The sequence below is a fragment of the Chelonia mydas genome, chromosome 5 (genome assembly GCF_015237465.2).
Source record: "Chelonia mydas isolate rCheMyd1 chromosome 5, rCheMyd1.pri.v2, whole genome shotgun sequence".
Lineage (NCBI taxonomy): Eukaryota > Metazoa > Chordata > Testudines > Cheloniidae > Chelonia > Chelonia mydas.
The window spans coordinates 23,714,403-23,739,572 of NC_051245.2; the positions used below are offsets into that span (position 1 = coordinate 23,714,403).

Genomic DNA, 25,170 nt, shown 5'->3' on the forward strand with positions numbered 1-25,170 from the left:
TTTCCCAAGCCCATGCAGCCATTAAGTACCAAAAGAAAAAAAAAATTTTCCACAGCAGTAATGTTGACTATACAGAGGCCAGATGAGTTACACTATACCTCAGTTTTAGTAAATACTGAATGTAATCCTAAAAGAGCAAACACTCTCAAAGAGCATTTAAGGTCTCACTAAAACATTCTGATGTGTCGTATTCCAAGTATAAATAAGGAAAATGGTTATGAAAATACTTACTCTTAGAGGCCACAGCCTTTTTTAAAGTTAAAGCAACTAGACCACATGATGCGCTGTCTGACTTTAAAACAAACATTCAAAACCATTTGCATCCTAGGTGCAGAGGCACTGAAGCAACGTATCTGCTCCTAGAACGCAAACGGTTTTGAATTGTGTTTTTTGGTTAGCTTTTTAAAGTCAGACAATTAGTGCATCATGTGATCTAACTGCTTTTGGAAAAAATGCATAAAGTTGCCAATTTAAAAGAGGTTGTGGCATCTATGCAATAACTATTGTTGTAACTATTTGCTTTATTTATACTTAGAATAAGACATGCCAGAATGTTTCAAGTGTCAGGAAGTTTCAAATGGCCACTTTAACTTTGAAAGAGACTATGGTCTACATGCAGTAACTATTGTTTATTACTCATACTATTTTCCATTTTTTCACAACCGGGGAAAAGGGTTGCTTATTGGCAGACACTTTAATATATCAAATTTCAACCCAGGGCAATTTTTCCAGCCAAATTAAGACTCCAAATGTAATACAGTCATGGGACTAACAGTACTACAGAAATGTAGCCAGGCATTAAATATAGTTGCTCTGCCATGGTATTTTAATGAATATTCTGGGAGGATAATGCAAATGAATTTTATATCAATACTGTGAAAATACAGGCAAAAGAGCTCTCTCTCAAATTTATAAATGAACAACACAGCAACCTGTTTATGAAGAATAACAGTATTTTATAAAAATCATTGCCTTCAGCTAATTATAACATATATTAAAAACACAAGGATTAAAACAAGCACACATTTCCTATAATACACTTATTGAAGGAAACATTAAAAATGACATAAACCATTATAACAAGCAAATACTGCACATCTTTTCAAAACAAACACCCCCAGGACAAAATTTCAATGGTAACATTCTATAGGCATTCTAATCCAATTAGGAATACAGTTTATATATTTAGTCCTCAATTAATCCATTAATTTAACAGTCACACACACACCCTGGCCCTGAAAAAGTGATGCTACATTAACATTTCCTCATGTAATTCCAACTTTAATGCACAAAATCTTATTGTGACAGTTTGAAACTTTTCTGATTTGCATGGCTAGATATTACAAATTTGCTTTTGGCTTATTGAATTCAATTACTTTTTCAGAGTGAAGTTTAGCAATCTCTTCCTTGGTAAAGCCAAATTCTAGAAGTATCTCTTCTGTGTGTTCTCCTATAAAAGGATCCCTTCTGGGAGATGGAGTAGCTGGAGTCCTTGAAAGAAGAGGAGATGGTCTAGGACTTATCTCTTCCTGATCATTCTTGATAAAAGAACTGCGCTCTTTGTTATGTTCGTGTAAGGCAACTTCATCCAAGGATAAAACAGGTGTCACACAGGCATCTATGCCATCAAAGATCCTGCACCATTCTGCCTGTGTCTTCTTGGAAAATATAGCTGCAAACATTTTCTTCATTTCAGGCCAGTCAGAGAAACTCAACTGACTGGGAAGCTTATCTGAATCTAGCCCCAGTCCTAAAAGGATAAAAACAAAGTTTAAATGTATTGTACTTTAGGCATGCTAATAAAAATAGAGTAAATGTTTTTTCTGCAGCCCATAGCTCACCCTGCTTCTCAAGCATATTTATTGCAGGCAGCCTGAGACAGCACAAGGGTCATGGCACATTAGGCTTCAGTTACAAGTGGTTTCAAAATTTATTACAGGGCACATAATTTGAAAAAGGAAAGGAAAACGACCATCCCTGGTTCTTGCCATTATATTAAAGTGCATCAGATATAGGCTCATAAAGACAGCACAAATTGGGTACAGAGCTAAGAGCTATACACCTTTGACTTGATAGCTCTAAAACAAGGAAAAAATAATGTAGAAAAGATAGGGATAGAGACCCTATTGCCTAACAGACCTTCCCGATCTTTAGCTTCTATGATTCTATCATTTGTACTGTGACACCTTTAACAAAAAAGAAATAGAAACATCTTTTTAAAATGAAACCTTCCTGGAAAATGCAGCAAAAATTTGGAGATCCCCTATCACTTTACTTTGATGCTACATCACTTTCTCCCATTTCGCCTGCTAAGGGCTTATCTACACTTGAAACACTACAGTGGCACTGCTGCAGCGGTCCAGCAGATGGAAGAATTCTTCCATCGACCTAGCGCTGTCTACAGGGAGTCGGGGGGAGTCAACTTGACTACTCTGCTCGGGGTGTGGATTCTTCACATCTGTGAGTGATTTAGCTGGGTCAATCTAACTTTTCAGTGTAGACATGGCCTTAGATTGCAAGCACTAGACTTCATGTCTTCCTGCATGTCGGAAAAGCACCAGATTGCACCATACAAATAAGAAAACCACACAAATCACAATTTTTTACCCATAACATTTTGGTGGAGCATTGCGAAAGGGAGAATACTGGTAAAAAACCTCAGTTATTGTAAATATTGGTGTGCATACCGCCAGCTCTGTTGAGCTCGGCATTTCTATTTGGTTAACCAGCCTTCTGGCCTCCAGGAGGCAGAGGTAAAATATACAGAGCTCATATTACTAAGCTACGATTACAGAATCCAAGTCCTATTGTTCACCAAAGTATCAGGGGCAACAAGAAGGCCTAAGGGCCAGGCAGTGCTGCTCGCTGGAACAAGGAGTAGCAGGATCAGAGAATCTAGGCTGTGTCACTCGCTGACCTATGCCAGGTGTGACGAGGAAACTTGATAAGCTACGATTTCAGAATCTAGGCTGTGTCACTTGCTGAGTAATATCAGGAGTGACAAAGAGATTGAAATACCCGTGTTAAGATGTTTAAAAGAAAACAGGGTAAGCCAGTACCAGAGTGAGGGATGGAGTCAGAAGGAACTCCAACCTCACCTTTTGTTAAAGAAATTACACCTTTTAAACAAATCCTTCAAAAATCTGGGCACAGTCCTTGGACTAAACAAGCCCTAGCTGATGTCTGCACTATTTCGGACCTAGAAGATAGATTGGCTCAGTATATCCTCATATACAAACCTTCTCGTGCTGCCCAAAGAGATGCAGCAGCAATTTGGTTGTTGTGGGAGGCATGTAAGGATTCTTCCCTCCGCTTGTCTTCATGTAAAGAGGAAAAGGCATCTTTACAGGAAAAGCTAAACCAAACGGAAAAGGGAGCAGACAATTGGAAGGTGTTGGCTACAAATAGCCAGAGTCAGCTGGAAATAGTGAAAGAGGCACTCCAGGAATGCAGAGAGAGAGAGAAAGATTCCTGGCAGACCAAGCTAAATCCTCTGAGAAAATTGAGAGAGACACAGATGTGCTCAAAAGTATGGTAAAGAAATTAACCTTGAAGCAGGGAAGAGCACCTGCAAATCATAGTCATCGTGAGTCACTAATTAAGAGTCTGAGACAAAAATTGGGCTTTGCCACTTAACAAGTAGCAGCCATTAGAGCGGGTGAAGGGGGAGAAGGTCATATGTACGGCACCCCCAGCCATAATTACGAAGAGAAAAGAGATTGAAAAGTTAACTCTGTAGAGGCTGGAGGGAATTAAGCAGTTAAACTTTGTGAAAATGTTAAAAAGGAAAAGTGTTAGAGAAAGAGAATTCTTGGTTTCTTTGCAGCCATTCTGAAGGAAAAATGGGCCCTTTTCCAAAGGAATGTGTGTAAATAAACCAGGGAAAAATAAACTATCTGATTGAAATCATTTGACTATGGACAACTTAAGTCAAATTTGCTAAAAGAACATAAGGGGGTTCTACTGGAACTTAACTGCCTCAAATGTATAAAGGGAATGTAAGATGTAAAAAACAGAGCAGGGTGGAAGGGATGTTAAGGAAAAGAAAATGTGTATGTATCTATCTCTGTGTGTGTAAATATGTAAAGTTCTAAGGACCAACTGGTTTTGTTTTTGTTTTAAATAATGCCACTAAAAATCCATTTGTCTCTTTAATTCAAAGTTGCAAAACTGGCCGACCTTTTTGCTAGACACAGGTGATTAGTGTTGCTTGGCTTTGGGATTTGGCATTTAATCCTTAAGAGGTAACTCAATGCTTTTCAAAATTTAAAATGTTTTTAAGTAATGGCTGCAGCAGGGCAGTCAAAATCAGGAGAATAGGGAGAGAGTCTGGATTCTTTTTGTTTATTTTTTTTTTTTTGTAACAAAATAGCAGATAAGAGCTGTGGTAAAACAATAAGAAATTAAAAAAGACCGTGCCCCTCTGAAGCACCAGCAGGGGTGAGGTGCACAAAACAAAAAGAAGCAATGTTAGAAACACAGAGCCTTAAAATGGCTCTATGTAATCAGACTGTCACTTGGATAAAGAAAAGGAGGACTTGTGGCACCTTAGAGACTAACCAATTTATTTGAGCATAAGCTTTCGTGAGCTACAGCTCACTTCATCGGATGCATTCAGTGGCATCGGATGCATTTATTTATGCTCAAATAAATTGGTTAGTCTCTAAGGTGCCACAAGTCCTCCTTTTCTTTTTGTGGATACAAACTAACACGGCTGCTACTCTGAAACTTGGATAAAGGTACATGAAAACTCTGTAAGCACAAAAGAAATAGTCACACCTTATGTAAAAATTGATATGGATAATGTTATAGAAGTTAAACTATGGAAGGAATGTGCATTTGCCCCAGAACATGTGCAGTGTATATTGTAGAAGGGGCAAAAGAAATGCAAACATACCATGCTACTGAATTAAAATGCTCGTAGGGCTCCAAAGGGAGCCACAACAGGTTGGGTTTTCTTTTTCAGATTGCTGTGTGTTTTGGAAGCAGAAGTTAAATATAATCAAAACTCTGGTGAAAGCTGATTGTGTCCCTTTTAAGATGTTCTCTATGTATATGAATCTCCTCACTGTATTTTCCACTGAATGCATCCGATGAAGTGAGCTGTAGCTCATGAAAGCTTACGCTCAAATAAATTTGTTAGTCTCTAAGGTGCCACAAGTCCTCCTTTTCTTTTTGCGAATACAGACTAACACGGCTGCTACTGTGAAAACTTTTAAGATAGAGAGTCTCTGAGCTGCTGATGGCTTTAAATCCAAAAGCAAGCAGGAAGCGTCTGTGAAAATGCAAATTACCTAACTGGTAAAGGAAGGAAAGAACTACCTGCAACTCCTTTTGCTGCTAAAGGACATACCTGGTCAGCAAACAAACTGTCTAAATAAAAGGCATGGTATAACAAGATAACTTTAATAAATTTAATGATAATAATTATAATAAGTACCACTGTAACAATGTATATAGTGTGTATGATTTTTGGAAAAATCCTTTAAGATCATATGGTAATGATGCTTCTCAGCTATTACCTGTAAATAAACTTAAAGCTTAACACAGCAGGAAAAACATTATAAACTTGGTCTGCTGTATAAAAAGGGAAAATGAGGTACCCCACCTCATGGATGTAATGACTAAACAGTGGGATAATTTCCCCATAACCCTTAAAAGATAGAAGCCATTGAAACCTGGCCTGCCTATAGAACAAACACAGGAAAATATGGGGGTAATTCCTCTGTTTTGCAATCAGCAAGGGTATTTGTAAAAGAAATATTTTAAGCAGTAATCTGCCACCCCAAAAGGGGTAGAAACATGTTCTTTGTGTCTTTCAGAAAATCAGGAAAAGCTGATGCCAGCAGAAGAGCAACCCAATACCATGAATCTACTGTCACAATAGAAATTGTGTTTTGTGTTCTATGTTTTGTCTTGTTGCTAGCACTGTTGTGTGTTTAAAAAAAATACTGCAGACCTGATTAAGAATAAATTAAGCTCTCCGAAAAAAAAAAGATCACTGTTTGATACTTATCAGTACAAATGGATGCAGTATGTTTCTAGCATTGTAAAACCAGACCTGTTAATTGGTGAAATTGTTGTCAAAATTGCACACCAACAGTCTCTGGAGGCAAAGGTATGGAAGGTTAGCCCACTCCCCATATTACACATGGGATCCTTCTGGCTACCCCGAACCTCGAGCCAGTGGGCTGGGGTGGGAGGGAAGCTCTTGGACACTAGAGGTTGTACCGAATGGACTCCTCAAAAGTGGGTGTGCCTCACCTTGCCTGTTACCCCAGAACCTTGTAGTAGGATCATGTACGTGGGATGAATTGGAATCACAAACTCAAATTGCCTCACAGTACCTTCTCTTGAATAGGCTACACAGAAAGTGACACTGACGATTATAAATCTTAGTGTCAAAAGGAGGATTATGTTGGATGATATTAAAGAAGTTCTGTATTAAAATCACAAATGAGTTTGATTCCCCATAGTTTAAATTCCAGGGTATTACTAATTAAGAGGTCTCTTGGTTTTTGGTCTCTTGTTTTTACTGTTTCTCTCCCTCTCTGTGTGAAACTTGCAAGCTGCTAATTGTGTTCGTACATCCTAAGACAGAGTCTGTTCTCAAAGCAATACTTTGTAACAACAACTACTCACACAGAGACTCCCTGCCCTTTTGTTGTATTTATCTCGCTTTGTTAACAATTGTGATTAAAATAGAGATAGAGGATGTGTGTGGATAATAACTGAATGATCAGGGAGGTGCCAGCCTAAGAATCCAGTGTCCATCGGAGGAAGAAGGCTTCAAGTGGAAACAACCAGAGGACCCCCCGGAGGGCAGACTGGAATCCACCCAACAGCCTCAAGGATGGGAGAACCAAAGAACAACACAGAGCCATCAGGAATGTGCCATCTGCTGATTGATTCAGCAACAGCATGATGAAGCAATTCCCATAGACTGGCATAGGAATAAATTCCTATAAAAATGGACTACAGAAACTGAGAACTTTGGGGTCTGATTCTGCAAACCAACTTCCAAGAGCATAAGCATTTGACAAGGCCCTGCTCCCTTCTCGTGTCCAGGCCACCTGGCCAGTGGCTTGGCACGAGCAACTCTAAGGCTGGTAACTACGATAACAACCTTGCAGAACGTGTGTGTGTGTGTGTGTGTGTGTGTGTGTGTGTAAATATGAAATTGAATGGAATGTTATAGCTATAACTAACTGCTTACTATGATTCTTTCTAGATTCACAATAAATGTGGAGTCCCAGTCTTCTGACTAGAGAGAATGGAAAGGTCTATCTTGCACAGAAGGAACCACTGGGGATGGGGGCAAGATGTGGGAAGCCAGGACCACATCAGGTTTTAAGTGCAAGAGGAAAGTCTAGTGAAGTCTGGTGTTAATCATCTTTTATAAGTTTGTTACTTTATTTATCATGGATTTTTAGAAAAACTTGAATATAGTATTTGCAAGACAGATTAATAGCGTGACAATCTGATGTCAGACACTACAAAGCTTTATGAAATTTGGCAGTACAAGTTACTTTACAATAGCCAACTTGTTTTAAAAAATCCAATTTAACCTTAAAAAGTGAAATGCTATTACGAACTATCTACACTGCAAGTGCATTTTAAAATAGTTTAATTAATTTCTTTGAAAAATTGAAAGATATTTTTTAATTTGCAGTCTAGCCTAAAACCTTGCATTCCACCCACACTGAGTTTTTAAAGCAGATTTATAACCCTTTGAAAACAGTGGTTTACAAAGAAATTATTCAGTAATTCAGTCACAAAACAACACAGTAGCAAATCTCCAGAAGAAAATCTGTAATTAAAAATATATATTAAAAAAAACCCCTACCCATTCAAATGTTACAAAAAATATATAGTTTATTCAAACTGGTTTCAAAAGGTGGTTTGCCTGTAAAAAAAAACAAATATAATGGATTTCATGGAACAAAGATATCAAATGATAACCACACCTGACTGAGGAAAGGCACGTGTATGAACCAACTGCTGAAAGTTACTTACCTTTTACTAGCTGCTCATAGAATTGTGGCTCAATGGCACCAACTGCCATGAATTTCCCATCTAGGGTCTTGTAGGTCTCATAAAAAGGGGCTCCGCTGTCCAGCAAGTTCTCCCCTCGAAGTCTATTCCAAAGGCCTAAATTTTGTGATTTCCACAGGAAAGAACTTAGATATGCTGCTCCTTCTACCTTAAAGATTTATTTTAAAAAATAAATAAATAAATAAAAAGTTTAGAGTTACTGGTGAAATCGCTGGCAATTCCACACAAACAAGTATTCATAAACTTACAATTAAGATTATACTTAGTTAGGATTCTGAATTGTAATATTCTTGTTAAGTAATTGGTTTAAGGATTATATCATTCATAACAATCTTGCCTTTAAAGTTATGCGTGTGATGTTTTCTAAATTTAAAAGGAGTAAAAAGGAGCCCTGAAAGATAATATCAGATTGACATAAGACATATTAATGTACTGGATGGATAATGTTTCTTACTTTATCAAGCTCCTAGTGATTCAAATAGCAAAGAAATGAGTTGTAAGGTGACAGGCCAAGCTCAGTGGCTCTACAGGACAGTAAGTACCTCAGCACTTAACTGGCTGAGATAAGACTGCTTGCAGAAAATGTGAAGGAGGTCAAAAGATAAAACCTCTCTCTAGTTCTCAGTACCTAGAAAACTGAGATGCACATAGAAATAACTATGTTAACCTGACTATTCTCCCACAGCTCTCTCTAATCTGTAGAGCTCCCTGTTTCTCACTGGCGAGCACACTTTAGGAACCCTACAAGATAGCAGAGAGGGTGAGGGTGTTGACATATGGGTGTAGAGCTCCGAGCATTGATTACAGTTACATCAAGGAAACCAAAAGGTATGTTTGACATTGAGCTTATTAAACTTATGTAAGAGGTGCCCTAAAAGAAAAGGAAAGGTATCAACGGAATTGTTAGGAGTATGCACTGTGCCTTTAAGAGCAGAGCACATGTTAGAGGGAGCTGGGCTAGAGAAAACCGGGCTAGAGAAAACCCAAGCAGTCTGAAGTCAGGTTCAGCAGATATGTAGCTAGGAGCACATGGCTCTCCTTTGTCTTATGTAACTCTGTTTTAGTTCTAATAAAGTCTTAGTTCTAAGAGTCTAGACTATACCTTCTTCTTATGAATCCACAAACAACACATGGTACCAGAGTGAGGTAGAAGAAAGGACAAAGAAAAGAGGACTGTGTTGAAGAAGTCACCTTGGAGATAAAGAAACTAAAAGTCCCCAAAGAATTGAAACTCTCAGGTAATGCAGCAGACTCCTGGTCAAACAGAGATTATATATATGCATGCATGCAAGCAAGCAGCTAGCTTTGGTGGGAAAGAAAACCAGCAGAAAATAGCAATCTTCTTAAATACTGCAGGACCTGAGGCACAGGAGTTGAAGACATGCATTACATCAGGCCAAGAGAGTGAGTTATGACACAACTGTGCAGAAATTTAAGAATACTGCATACCTAAAAAGAGTAACATTTGAAAGACACATGTTTTACCTTAGAAGACAAATAGAAGGATAATTTGAAAAATTTCTAAGAGCGGAAGCTAATGAGCCAAACCTGCAACTATGGATTAACAAAAAGAAAAGGAGGACTTGTGGCACCTTAGAGACTAACCAATTTATTTGAGCATGAGCTTTCGTGAGCTACAGCTCACTTCTTCGGATACATAGTGTGGAAATTGCAGAAGACATTATATACACAGACACCATGAAACAATACCTCCTCCCACCCCACTCTCCTGCTGGTAATAGCTTATCTAAAGTGATCATCAAGTTGGGCCATTTCCAGCACAAATCCAGGTTTTCTCACCCTCCGCCCCCCCACAGACAAACTCACTCTCTTGCTGGTAATAGCCCATCCAAAGTGACTACTGTCTTCACAATGTGTATGATAATCAAGGTGGGCCATTTCCTGCAGAAATCCAGGTTCTCTCACCCCCTCACCTTTTGGAGGGGGGTGAGAGGGTGAGAGAACCTGGATTTCTGCAGGAAATGGCCCACCTTGATTATCATACACATTGTGAAGACAGTAGTCACTTTGGATGGGCTATTACCAGCAAGAGAGTGAGTTTGTCTGTGGGGGGGGCGGAGGGTGAGAAAACCTGGATTTGTGCTGGAAATGGCCCAACTTGATGATCACTTTAGATAAGCTATTACCAGCAGGAGAGTGGGGTGGGAGGAGGTATTGTTTCATGGTGTCTGTGTATATAATGTCTTCTGCAATTTCCACAGTATGCATCCGAAGAAGTGAGCTGTAGCTCACGAAAGCTCATGCTCAAATAAATTGGTTAGTCTCTAAGGTGCCACAAGTCCTCCTTTTCTTTTTGCGAATACAGACTAACACGGCTGTTACTCTGAAACCTATGGATTAACAGATTCAGTTATAAGTAAGGCTGCGAGTTTGTCACGGATTCTGTGACTTTCCATGACCTCCGTGACTTCTGTGAATTTTTGTTTACTGCCCGTGACCTGTCCATGACTTTTACTAAAAATGCCCGTGACTAAAAAGTAGCCTCAGTTATAAGAGATGAAACTGTAATTAGAATCAGAGATCCAAAGCTGCAAAAAGGACTATAAGAAGATCTGACTCTCACTTTGGATAAAGCAGTAAGACTGTGTCAGGCAGCTGATATCACTCTAAACAGAATAAAAAAGAAATGGAAGGAAAACAGGTCACTGCCACTCTGAATAGAGTAACAAGAGAGAAAAAACTGGCAAACAGTAACTCAGTACAGAGCGAAAAAACAGAGAGAAGCATGAAACAAGTAAAGCACAAGAATTTGCAAGGGGCAGCTTCAAGGACTGCACAAGATGTGGACACAAACACAGGCCTCAACAATGCCCAGCTTTTGGTAATCGCTGTAATATTTGTAAGAAATACAATCATTTTACCAAAGTCTGCAGTCAGGATCAACAACTGCAGAAGAGGAAGCAAAGCATGCATGCTGATGCCATAATCCAGAAAGAGAGCACAAACAGCAGCACAGAAGAGTTCTATCTAGGAACTGTATTTGAAGAGGAAGGAACAGATGAATTTCTTTAGAGACTAATGGGAAAAAGAAAAGGAGGACTTGTGGCACCTTAGAGACTAACAAATTTATTTGAGCATAAGCTTTCATGAGCAACAGCTCACTTCATTGGATGCATTCAGTGGAAAATACAGTGGGGAGATTTATATACATAGAGAACATGAAACAATGGGTGTTACCATACACACTGTAAGGAAAAAAGGAGTACTAGTGGCACCTTAGAGACTAACCAATTTATTTGAGCATAAGCTGTAGCTCACGAAAGCTTATGCTCAAATAAATTGGTTAGTCTCTAAGGTGCCACAAGTACTCCTTTTCTTTTTGCGAATACAGACTAACATGGCTGCTACTCTGAAAACTGTAAGGAGAGTGATCACTTAAGATGAGCTATTACCAGCAGGAGAGCGGGGGAGGGAGGGGAAGAAAACCTTTTGTAGTGATAATCAAAGCCTAATCACATTAGCCACGCTATCAGAGGCTCGTTCACCTGCACATCTACCAATGTGATATATGCCATCATGTGCCAGCAATGCCCCTCTGCCATATACATTGGTCAGACTGGACAGTCTCTACGTAAAAGAATAAATGGACACAAATCAGACGTCAAGAATTATAACATTCAAAAACCAGTCAGAGAACACTTTCTCCTTACAGTATATATGGTAACACCCATTGTTTCATGTTCTCTATGTATATAAATCTCCCCACTGTGTTTTCCACTGAATGCATCTGATGAAGTGAGCTGTAGCTCACGAAAGCTTATGCTCAAATAAATTTGTTAGTCTCTAAGGTGCCACAAGTACTCCTTTTCTTTTTCCTGGTAGAGGTACATGAGTATTAGAAGTGAAGGTAAAAGATCAAAAAGAATTGATATCCTTTGTAATAGTTAAAAGAAATAAAGCACCTTTAGAGGGTTTAAAGACATGCCGAGCCCTTGGGCTGATCCAAAGAGTGCACATGATGGAGGAGATAAGGAACAGTATCAGGATGTTTTTGAAGGCATAGGAAAATTAGCAACTGAATATAGAACTGAACTGACAGAACCAAATTATCCCATCATACAAGCCCCTAGAAATATTCGTCTAAGTATGAGGGAAAAAAATCTCAAAAGAAGAACTTGATCATTTAGTAACAAATGATGTAATTCGAAGAGCCTACAGACTCACTAGCAAATAGTAGGGGGGAAAAGAATAGAACACTGAGATTATGCCTGGATCCTAAGAAAGAATAACAACTATATCAAAAGAAAACACTTTCAGTTATATATCAGGGAAGACATTTGGGGGGATATGGCTGGTACAGAGTATTTTACTTTTTTAGATGCAAAATCTGGATTCTGGCAGATTCCCTTAGATGAGAAGAGCTCCAAATTATGTACTTTTATTACACCATATGGAAGATACTGCTTTCTCAGATTCCCGTTTTGTCTAAAATCTGCTCCAGATGTCTTTCATAGAACTGTGCAGCAAATATTTGAGGAAACTGAAGGCACAAAAGTGTATATAGATGACATTTTCCTCTGGGGCAACACAACAGAGGAACATAATTATGGGTTAGAAGCATTGGACAGGGTTAGAGCAGTAGGTCTGAAGCTAAGCAAATAAAAATGTAAATTCAGGCTCAGAGAAATAACCTATTTAGGAGAAAAGTTAACTTTATTGATCCTAGCAGAACATAAGCTATAACAAATATGCCACACCCAGAAAATAAGAAGAAAGTACAGGGATTCATAGGAATGGTTAATTTTGTTGGTAAATTTATACCTAATTTGGCTGCACAAACCAGCAACCTCCATGCACTCACGCAAAAGAACAGTCAATGGACAAGGGACGCTAAACTGGACAAAGAGTTTGTCAACCTGAAACAACTGATTCAGAAATCCCCTGTGCTGAAGTATTTTGACCACAGAAGACTGACCAGCTTGTCCACTGATGCCTCCAAAGGCGGCATAGGGGCAACATAACATAGCTACAAAAATATGACTACCACTGAAGGCTAGTGGTGTATACATCCAGAGCTCTTACAGAACAGAATGCCACTATGCCCAAACTGAAAAGAAACTTTAGCCCTAGTGCATGTTGTAAAATATTCCATGTGTTCAAACAGACCATATCAATTGCAATTAAGGGGTTAGTTGACACTCCGCCCACAGTATGACGACTGTTTTTCCAGCTCTAACTGTATGATTTAACAATTGCATATACACCAGAAAAAGAGTTAGTGGTAGTGAACACATTGTCCAGAGCATCTGATAAAACTGTAGTAGAAAGAGAGGTGGAGTCAGACATAGTGCATGTTAACCTGATGAAAAAAAAGAATTTTCTTGTCTCAGAAAGGAAGTGGAATGAATTTGCTGAGGCTACAGCTAATGAGGAGACTTTACAGAGATAATTAAAGCTATTACCACAGGGTGGCCAGGACATTACATACCAAGTCCATATTTCCAGTTCAAAAAAGGTCTGTTACTGATAGCATATTGTTTACAGGAAACAGAATAGCAGTGCCCAAGATATAAAAAGCTTACAAGCTCACAAGAATACATGAAGGACAGATGGGCATGGAGAAATGTAAATGCAGAGCCAGAGAGATACTTTATTGGCTACAAATGAATAATGAAATAGGAAAAAACAGTTAAAATGTATTAAACGTGTCAAAAATACCAACTTAAACAGAGAAAAGAGCCTATGTTGATAAACAATGAACAGTTAAGGGCATGGTCTAAAGTTAGTGTGCATTTATTTACATATGTAGGTAACGACTATGTTTTGATTTTGGATTATTATTCTCACTAACTAGAGATTGTTATATTAGAAACTAGTACATCAGAATATGTTTTAATGCGCTTAAAATCCATATTGTCCAGGCATGGAATCCCTGAAAATGGTCAGTGCTTTGATGGACGTGAATTTAAAACATTTGCTAGAGAGTATGGGTTTAAGCACATAACTTCAAATCCCAGGTATTCTCAAACCAACAGTTTTGTAGAGAACGGTGTGAAAATCGTTAAGTGACTTTTGAAAAAGGTCGCTTGGCAGGAAGTTGAGAACAAGACTCCCTTTTGGCGTAGACATGACAAAGGGCAAACTAATCTATGAAAGACTGAAATGCTATGAAAAGTCATTGTGGGGACATGAGAGGAGGTTAAAAAACTATTTCCTCTTTTCCTCCTTAAGAAAATCCCACCACCTGAAAGAGTTCTTAATATGATGCAAATGTCTGTAATAAGTAATGTGCCCTTTAAACAAAAATAGGTTAAAATGAAGTGACAGTTCAAATATTGATAGGTTGTGGTATTAGTTAGGTTTAAAAAGAAAAATCTCTTTCCATGGGTCAGAGTTGGGAGTGGAACCAGACTCATCTGTCTCAGATTATTATTTAACTGTTTTTGCTGCTGATGATGAGATGGTGCATGTATGTGCTCCATCAGCACTTTTCTATGTAATGTCTGTTCAACTGAATGGAACATAATGAAATGTCCAAATGACACTACCCATTGTATTACTATATTTTTAAGAAAGGTCAAGTTTTAAACCTAAATTGTACTGTGTTCCTTTTAAAAAAAGGAAAAATTAATTTGAAAATACTATTATGGAGGCACCAATTGTGGCTCCATGGCTAAGGTTGTCTTCTGTAAGAGGTTTAAAGTGGGACGTACATTTTTGGTTTTTTTCTCCTTTTGATGAGAAATTTCAGTGTTCATTTTTAAGTCCTCTGAATTTTCTATGTAGTTTTTGTTTATTTTAAAAAAATCATGAAAAGAAATCAAAGTGTTTGAAACTCATCTGTTGTTGAAATTCATCCATGGCAGTCTGACTTGTTTTTTGGTTTTGTTAACTGATATATTTTCAAAAGACATTGTCTGTCTAAACAAAAATTGGCAGACAGATGAAACTTTGATAGATCTGGTGCAACAAGGAGACTTTTTAAAAAGTAATTTTAAGGAGTAAGGGTCATTTTTTGCCATTATGCATCATTCTGGGTGCATGTGAGGCATAAAATCTTCTCATGGCATACCACCTTCCAACACATCCTACCACATCATCATCTTCAAATAATCAGATTGAGAGGAGGTAGTTTGTTAAAGGGTGTGTCAGACACTGGCATCCACGGGCGGCAGAGGTAAGACTGCGGTCTATTTTCTGTGGTGTAAAGGAGTTAGGGCAGTGGCAAGGTGTGATAAGATGTTTGCCAGTGGGTGAAGGAGTAGAGGTGTCCCATTAGGTGGCTTAACTTTTCATTTCCCTAACTCCCAGTGCTATGCCTTACCAACAACTTCATCCTTTTTCCCTTTTGTAGAGTTAGAGTTTAAAAACAAAAAACTACAAATAAACAAATTTCAAAAACTTACCATACTTGCATCAACGACTTGCCCTTTGCCAGATTTTGTACGTTCATAGAGGGCCATAATTATACCCATTGCACACATGACACCTCCACCAGCAAAATCAGCCAGAAGATTTACTGGTGCATAAGGATTTTCATCTTTTCTACCAAGTTTCGACAGCACACCTGAAAAACAGTGCAAAAAGCACAGAAATTTAATCAAAAAGTGTATGACCATTAATGTTAGAAAAATGAAAACTAACATTTCTTCAATTTATATACCTTAACCAAGGTAACTACAGCATCCCCTACATTCCAAGAGAATCCTCAGCTAGTGGTTTAAGACAACATTATGGCCCCTTTACACTGCAGGAGTGACAAAAAAGGACTGAAGCAGAGCCAAGGATCTGGCCATTGTTTTTATTTGGGAAGGGGCTTCTAGATTGCTAGCACTCTTTGCTCCCCTAAACAGCCCCCTTACCTTCATTTTGCTCTCTCGTTTCCCCCATAACGACTCTCTTTCCCCTCCTCCTGCCAGTGGGGCAATGTGGAGTTTATCAGCCCTGCAGAGCCACTTTCGTCCTAAACCATCAGCCTAGGATCTGAGTCCTGCAGCTGAAGCAGTGTACAAATTCAATGCATCCTAAAACACTGCCTGGTGCTGATATATTGTTTAAGTAACTCACACACCAATGTGTGTTTTCTAAAGTGCACACAAGCTGACACATGGTGTTAAGAACTCCACTGAGGATGCATGCAGAAAACTTCTCAATAACTAAAATCTGCCATTCAACAGTCGAATCGGTGTCATAAACACCAGTACATGAATATATTAAATCTAATTTGGACTTTCCAGGACAAGTCATTTTTGGGTTACAGCAAACCAAAAACCATAAGGAAAATTTCCAAAACATGAGATCACCTCATTTTTGAGCAGTCACACCTCCCAAATGCCTTGTCTAATTTGTTTTAAACTTGGCAGAAATAATCTATCTGGCATGCCTGTGACATTTCAGGCAGATTGGTTTTATTTTAGAAAATAGTTTGCCAAAAACTAGGATTATCATTTACTTTGGGCTGTTCTGGCAAAAGCAGTTTGAGAAATACTAACTCGGAATCACATAAGAAGTGTACTGCTACATCTGTAAACATTCAATATACTTGTCTGATATTTTTGCCAACAAACTCTGATAAAACTTGATTTGTTGAAAAAAGAGTTAATTGGTGCAAAAGCATATTTTACATTTTCTAATTCAAAGGACCCCTCTGCCCCCCCAAAAGTGTGCAAAAATACAGGTGTTGCTAGCTGAGGTTTTCTTCTTGCAGTAGGCTGCCAAGTTACAGTAATAGCTGCCAGGAACCACACAAAATGGTACTGATTAAACCGGATTTAGGAAGAAAATTATTTTAGCAGGCAGTGTGGACTTTGTTCTACAGTCCAGCAATATTAAAGTCAATAACATCACTTTGTTAGCTACTTTCCTCTGGGCTGGCATTCAACATAAGGATATGTACAGCACTCAGGCAAGACAGAGCTCACAAAGGGCCTGGATCCTGCAGCTTTCACTTACCTCAATAATCCAGTCTCACACAAGTAAACCTATTGATTTGTAGTTTCGTGGGACTAACCATGCAAGGATTGCCCAGGTAAGTAAAGGTTGGGGGATCAGGCCCAAAATGAAAAGATAAACCTGAAGACTATCATAAAATTATATTTACCTTTAAAAAAAAAGAAAAAACTTTATCTAGATTTTTCTTCTTTTATCCTCTTTTACTTGAAGATGACAACACTCAGGTAATTTAAGCCATGTACACAAAGTACCTGCTAATACAATTCTTAATTAAAGCAAAAATAAAGTTAATCTAATAGGAATTTTTACAGCTTACCTGACAAAGCCAAATAATTGATGTCATGACCTGCAGACTTGGCATATTTTCCTGACTGGCCAAATCCAGTAAGTCTAGCATAGATAAGTTTGGGATTTTCCTTTAGAAGGACCTTTGGACCAAGACCAAGTTTTTCCATGACACCTTAACAGAAAAATAAAATGTTTAATCCCAAATCAAATTTTTGCTTTTAATCTAGATTCAAAACAAACTTGATTTGAAATGAAAAACAGTAAAATGTATTAGTCATTATGAATTTGAATTAAAGCTAACATGCTGATTATGTTCAAAAAAGCCTAAACTACAGTAGCCATATTAAAACATGAATTGCCAATATTTTTTAAATTAATAATGTACTAAGTTTATTTTATACGTTGAATGCATCAAATATAAATTTAGTGTAAAAGTAGTTTAAATGCACTTTGTTTCTCCCCAATTTCAGACCCTTCATGACCATTCTGACCAATTTCCTCAACTGTGGACCACTGAACGTAGCTGAACCAAAGAGACAGCTCCCAGGAGGTCACGCACCATAGTAAAAAGAAAGGCAAACTTTTGGCTAATACACTCCCCAATCTTTACAAGGCTGAACCTCTGCACAACTTTCTCAGGACTGCTTCTGTCTCTTATCAGAATATAGTTCAATGACATTTTCCTTGCTTACCTGCCCAATATATTTCCCCTTTCCTTCAGTTTTGGCATAAGACACTCCATTTTATCCTTACGTTGGCCTACCCATCTACTACTATTACTTCTTATCTATCATAAAAACAAGAGCAGACTGGGGCAATTATACACAACAAATGATTTTCAGAAACTGTACAAACACAAGTTTCTTCTGTAGGTTCAAGCTCAAGAAACTTTTGCAAAATTAAATAAATGTAGGTTTGGTCAGTTTTAATTTACAGGGATGAAAAACTGTATAAATTCACATTTTGAAATGTTTTCCTCCCTTTAGCACCCAACCCCCACAAAAAGTGTCTTGTTTTTGTTTGTTTTTTCCAGGTGAAATGTTTAAGCTGTATATAATTTGTAAAATGGACTTTTATCTGTGTTTAGCAAATTACAGATAAACTTTGGTCAGAAGTATGTCTGATAAACAGTGCTGACACCGCAGAGCTACACGATCTGATATGGAGGGGAAAGGAGAAATACTGGATTCTTAATTCTTAAAATTGCTTTCATACCTTCTTCCACATTACATTTTATGAATGGAACACACCTTCCCCAAATTAATCTATAAAATCACAACCCTATCATCCTTCAACTCCTTGAAGACCCAGATCCAGCATGACACTGACTGAGAAGTGTCAACTGATAATGGCTAGGCAGAGAAGCAGAGAGATTTGCTGGTATGTATGTATCTGTTTAATAATATATATATAATTATACAGGTCTGGATCTTCAAATTTCCACCTGCCCTGAAAGGTGAACTGCATTGAATAACAGCAAATTCCTAAACGGACAAAAATAAATCCACCCCTTCCTGCAAAAATGAAATTTTAAAGTTCCATGACGGTATATTATAAATACAAATTGGATCTACTCACATGAAACCATATTGATGAAGCTTTGCATCTGCATAAATGCAGCTGAAGGATCAAAGTCTAAGAATCTTAATCTGGAAATAACCAATTTTAGCTCTGTCAATGTTAACTCAGTATTGTAAAGCACTTTCAACATAAAGAGACCTATTATGAAGTCAAAAGCATACCCTATTTATAGACCCCTTTTCTACAACCAAAGTTATAATACAGCCTCACAAAACTGTTGTGACAATTTACTAGACAAGGCACAAAATTTATTTGCTTGCTCTTACCACGACAGACAGATTTTCAAAAGCCCAACTCCAACAGATATCACAAAGAAACTAACTGAAAGCCAATGGGATTTGGATGCCTAATTTCTCTTTGTGCCATTTAAAATCTCCCCACATATCACTTGGGCCCCAATCCTACAACTGGCTCTATGCCAGAAGATCCAAACCAGTGTTGAGACAATTTCAGGACCAGGTCCATGAGATGCATTATCTAGCTATAGAATTACAAAGAACCACAGATGGAAATTTACCCTTAACAAGACACTAGTCTCAACTCATACTTGCACCCATATTTAAACTTTGTAACTAAGTTTTTACAAAACCAAAGGACAATAGAAATTTCCATTATATTAACTGTACATTTCCAATGGAATTTGTCACTTTAACCAAACAATCCCACGGCAACCCAAACATTTCAACATAGAAAATGTGAAACTACAAATTAAAATGAAATTGGATTCATTGATTTCCACTGTACAGCCTATGAGAAAAAAAACACATACAACACGTCAAAACCCAGGAATACACAGAGAAAAGCACACCAGATTTATGAAGTTCCCAGTTTTAATGTTCACAGGTGTTATTAGTAACGCAGATAAATGTGCTGATTTACAATGATTGATGTTTAAAATGATATAGTGACTCTTTAGTACTAAATCTGGTATGGCCAGAAAACAGCACATGAATACTTCAGTGAATCCTTAATCTTTAATACAGAATTGCAGCCCTAAGGGACCAACAGGCATCAACATGTGACATGCAACTTGAAGCTGAGCCTCCTGCTAAAACTTGCCATATTTGTGGATCAAGGGGTTAGGAAACAACAGAGCATGCTGGACCTGTTGTCTCCATGGGAATTGCACCTCCATATTAAAAACTAACGCCCCAGACATACAAAGCTTCACATGCTTGATAAACTGTACACACTGGGCGTGCAAGTGTTTAAGCCATTTGTATGTGTATGCATGTCTTTGCAGGGTCAAGGCTGAAGCATGCCACAATTTGCCCCATTATACATCCATTGGGTCATCTATGGGCTCCTGGACAATTGTCAAAGTTGTTTGAGGCTTAATGGGCCATTGTTTGGATAGGATAACTCTAAACTCTATTCTGTGGGTTGTTGTGTCCCATATATCTGGGTTTGCCCCATGACATTTGCACCAACCACACTATTTTGCATCCAGCCAGTTGACAGTTGTCATTCCCTGACAGCAGCTCCTATCTCCCACGTGGGGCAACACTACCTGACTACTGCCCTCTATTCACCTGTCCTTCCTCCTCTATAGCAGCACCTTCCCCAACTTTACCCCTGGCACCCAGCCCCCATTCAGCCTCTTCTCCCCTGTGGAGCATCCCCAGGATCCCTTCCCTGGCACAGCACCCCCATCTCTGATCCGCCACAGACATACCTAAGCCTTGCACCCTAGTACTCCCCCAGTCAGCAGGACCCCTCCCACCAGAGGCACCCATCCCCCTCCCCGCTAAACCCTGCGCCCAGGGATCCTCCCACCAGTGGCACCCATAGCCCTCCCCCGGCAGCACCCGCACCCCTCCCCTCAATCCCTGCGCCCAGGTGCCCTCCCCCGGCAGCACCCGCACCCCTCCCCCCAAACCCTGCGCCCAGGTGCCCTACCCCGGCAGCACCCGCACCCCTCCCCCCCAATCCCTGCGCCCAGGTGCCCTCCCCCGGCAGCACCCGCACCCCTCCCCTCAATCCCTGCGCCCAGGTGCCCTCCCCCGGCAGCACCCGCACCCCTCCCCCCAACCCCTGCGCCCAGGTGCCCTCCCCCGGCAGCACCCGCACCCCTCCCCCCAAACCCTGAGCCCGGGGATCCTCCCACCAGTGACACCCGCACCCCTCCCCCCAAACCCTGCGCCCAGGTGCCCTCCCCCGGCAGCACCCGCACCCCTCCCCTCAATCCCTGCACCCAGGTGCCCTCCCCCGGCAGCACCCGCACCCCTCCCCCCAATCCCTGCGCCCCGGTGCCCTCCCCCGGCAGCACCCGCACCCCTCCCCCCAATCCCTGCGCCCAGGTGCCCTCCCCCGGCAGCACCCGCACCCCTCCCCCCAATCCCTGCGCCCAGGTGCCCTCCCCCGGCAGCACCCGCACCCCTCCCCCCAAACCCTGCGCCCAGGTGCCCTCCCCCGGCAGCACCCGCACCCCTCCCCCCAAACCCTGAGCCCGGGGATCCTCCCACCAGTGACACCCGCACCCCTCCCCCCAAACCCTGCGCCCAGGTGCCCTCCCCCGGCAGCACCCGCACCCCTCCCCCCAAACCCTGAGCCCGGGGATCCTCCCACCAGTGACACCCGCACCCCTCCCCCCCAAACCCTGCGCCCAGGTGCCCTCCCCCGGCAGCACCCGCACCCCTCCCCCCAAACCCTGCGCCCAGGTGCCCTCCCCCGGCAGCACCCGCACCCCTCCCCCCAAACCCTGCGCCCGGGGATCCTCCCACCAGTGACACCCGCACCCCTCCCCCCAAACCCTGCGCCCAGGTGCCCTCCCCCGGCAGCACCCGCACCCCTCCCCCCAAACCCTGAGCCCGGGGATCCTCCCACCAGTGACACCCGCACCCCTCCCCCCAAACCCTGCGCCCAGGTGCCCTCCCCCGGCAGCACCCGCACTCCTCCCCTCAATCCCTGCACCCAGGTGCCCTCCCCCCAAACCCTGCGCCCAGGTGCCCTCCCCCGGCAGCACCCGCACCCCTCCCCCCAAACCCTGTGCCCAGGTGCCCTCCCCCGGCAGCACCCGCACCCCTCCCCCCAAACCCTGAGCCCGGGGATCCTCCCACCAGTGACACCCGCACCCCTCCCCCCAAACCCTGCGCCCAGGTGCCCTCCCCCGGCAGCACCCGCACCCCTCCCCCCAAACCCTGAGCCCGGGGATCCTCCCACCAGTGACACCCGCACCCCTCCCCCCAAACCCTGCGCCCAGGTGCCCTCCCCCGGCAGCACCCGCACCCCTCCCCCCAAACCCTGCGCCCAGGTGCCCTCCCCCGGCAGCACCCGCACCCCTCCCCCCAATCCCTGCGCCCAGGTGCCCTCCCCCGGCAGCACCCGCACCCCTCCCCCCAAACCCTGCGCCCAGGTGCCCTCCCCCGGCAGCACTCGCACCCCTCCCCTCAATCCCTGCACCCAGGTGCCCTCCCCCCAAACCCTGCGCCCAGGTGCCCTTCCCCGGCAGCACCCGCACCCCTCCCCCCAAACCCTGCGCCCAGGTGCCCTCCCCCGGCAGCACCCGCACCCCTCCCCCCAAACCCTGCGCCCAGGTGCCCTCCCCCGGCAGCACCCGCACCCCTCCCCCCAAACCCTGAGCCCGGGGATCCGCCCACCAGTGCCACCCGCACCCCTCCCCCCACACCCTGCGCCCAGGTGCCCTCCCCCGGCAGCACCCGCACCCCTCCCCTCAATCCCTGCGCCCAGGTGCCCTCCCCCGGCAGCACCCGCACCCCTCCCCCCAAACCCTGCGCCCAGGTGCCCTCCCCCGGCAGCACCCGCACCCCTCCCCTCAACCCCTGCGCCCAGGTGCCCTCCCCCGGCAGCACCCGCACCCCTCCCCCCAACCCCTGCGCCCAGGTGCCCTCCCCCGGCAGCACCCGCACCCCTCCCCCCAAACCCTGAGCCCGGGGATCCTCCCACCAGTGACACCCGCACCCCTCCCCCCAAACCCTGCGCCCAGGTGCCCTCCCCCGGCAGCACCCGCACCCCTCCCCTCAATCCCTGCACCCAGGTGCCCTCCCCCGGCAGCACCCGCACCCCTCCCCCCAATCCCTGCGCCCAGGTGCCCTCCCCCGGCAGCACCCGCACCCCTCCCCCCAATCCCTGCGCCCAGGTGCCCTCCCCCGGCAGCACCCGCACCCCTCCCCTCAACCCCTGCGCCCAGGTGCCCTCCCCCGGCAGCACCCGCACCCCTCCCCCCAAACCCTGCGCCCAGGTGCCCTCCCCCGGCAGCACCCGCACCCCTCCCCCCAAACCCTGCGCCCAGGTGCCCTCCCCCGGCAGCACCCCCACCCCGCCCCCCAAACCCTGAGCCCGGGGATCCTCCCACCAGTGACACCCGCACCCCTCCCCCCAACCCCTGCGCCCAGGTGCCCTCCCCCGGCAGCACCCGCACCCCTCCCCTCAATCCCTGCACCCAGGTGCCCTCCCCCCAAACCCTGCGCCCAGGTGCCCTTCCCCGGCAGCACCCGCACCCCTCCCCCCAAACCCTGCGCCCTGGTGCCCTCCCCCGGCAGCACCCGCACCCCTCCCCCCAAACCCTGCGCCCAGGTGCCCTCCCCCGGCAGCACCCGCACCCCTCCCCCCAAACCCTGCGCCCGGGGATCCTCCCACCAGTGACACCCGCACCCCTCCCCCCAAACCCTGCGCCCAGGTGCCCTCCCCCGGCAGCACCCGCACCCCTCCCCCCAAACCCTGCGCCCAGGTGCCCTCCCCCGGCAGCACCCGCACCCCTCCCCCCAAACCCTGAGCCCGGGGATCCTCCCACCAGTGACACCCGCACCCCTCCCCCCAAACCCTGCGCCCAAAGGTCCTGCCGCCGGCGGCACTCGCCCTCCCTCCCAGGCCGGCCCCTCACCGTGGCGGAAGGGCTCCACGAGCACGTCCGCCTGCAGGCAGAGCCTCCTCAGCGCCGCAGCGCCGGGGCCCTGCTTCAGGTCGAGCGCCAGGGAGCGCTTGCCCCGGCCCTGCACGTCGGCGTTCATGGCCGAGCGGGGGCAGCGATCCACCCGCACCACCTGCGCCCCGAAGTCGGCCAGGATCATGCCGCAGAGCGGGGAGGGCGCCAGGCCCGCCAGCTCCACCACCCGCACCCCGCGCAGGGCCATGGCTGCGCCTGGCTCCGCGGCCTCCTGCCGAGCGCCGAAACATCGAGCGGCCGCCGCGGCCCGGCCCCCAGCGGGCCAGAAACCCGGCGGCCGACGGCCCCGTCCGCCCCCCGCGCGGTCCCGCCCCCAGCCCCAGCCGCACAGGTATGGGGGGAAATGGGGACACTCTGCGGACGGGGGAGCAGGGCCCCTCCGCACAGGGATGGGGGGAAATGGGGATGCTCAGCGGACGGGGGAGCAGGGCCCCTCCGCACAGAGATGGGGGGAAATGGGGACACTCTGCGGACGGGGGAGCAGGGCCCCTCCGCACAGGGATGGGGGGAAATGGGGATGCTCAGCGGACGGGGGAGCAGGGCCCCTCCGCACAGAGATGGGGGGAAATGGGGACACTCTGCGGACGGGGGAGCAGGGCCCCTCCGCACAGGGATGGGGGGGAAAGGGGACGCTTAGCGGAAGGAGGAGCAGGGCCCTCCGCACAGGGATGGGGGGAAATGGGGACACTCTGCGGATGGGGGAGCAGGGCCCCTCCGCACAGGGATGGGGGGAAATGGGGACACTCTTCTGAAGGGGAGTAGGGCCCCTCCGCATAGGGATGGGGGGAAATGGGGACGCTCAGTGGACGGGGGAGCAGGGCCCCTCCGCACAGAGATGGGGGGAAATGGGGACACTCTGCGGATGGGGGAGCAGGGGCTCCTCCGCACAGGGATGGGGGGAAATGGGGACACTCTGCGGTTGGGGGAGCAGGGCCCCTCCGCATAGGGATGGGGGGAAATGGGGACGCTCAGTGGACGGGGGAGCAGGGCCCCTCCGCACAGAGATGGGGGGAAATGGGGACACTCTGCGGACGGGGGAGCAGGGCCCCTCCGCACAGGGATGGGGGGAAATGGGGATGCTCAGCGGAAGGAGGAGCAGGGCCCCTCCGCACAGAGATGGGGGGAAATGGGGACACTCTGCGGACGGGGGAGCAGGGCCCCTCCGCACAGGGATGGGGGGAAATGAGGACGCTCAGCGGAAGGGGGAGCAGGGCCCCTCCGCACAGGGATGGGGGGAAATGGGGACACTCTGCGGTTGGGGGAGCAGGGCCCCTCCGCATAGGGATGGGGGGAAATGGGGACGCTCAGTGGACGGGGGAGCAGGGCCCCTCCGCACAGAGATGGGGGGAAATGGGGACACTCTGCGGATGGGGGAGCAGGGGCTCCTCCGCACAGGGATGGGGGGAAATGGGGACACTCAGCGGAAG

The 25,170-nt window shown here is 45.0% G+C and overlaps 1 protein-coding gene across 1 annotated transcript; it reads right to left on the reverse strand.

Annotated features, from left to right (window-relative positions):
• Positions 1-803: 803 nt before the first annotated feature.
• On the reverse strand, positions 804-24,045 carry AMACR (alpha-methylacyl-CoA racemase). Its single transcript, XM_037902626.2, has 5 exons — positions 23,681-24,045; positions 17,285-17,428; positions 15,423-15,583; positions 8,017-8,203; positions 804-1,750 (listed from the first exon to the last, which is right to left on the reverse strand). The coding sequence occupies exons 1-5, from the start codon at positions 23,928-23,930 to the stop codon at positions 1,341-1,343; spliced, it is 1,152 nt and encodes a 383-aa protein (XP_037758554.1). The 5' UTR covers positions 23,931-24,045; the 3' UTR covers positions 804-1,340.
• Positions 24,046-25,170: the final 1,125 nt, after the last annotated feature.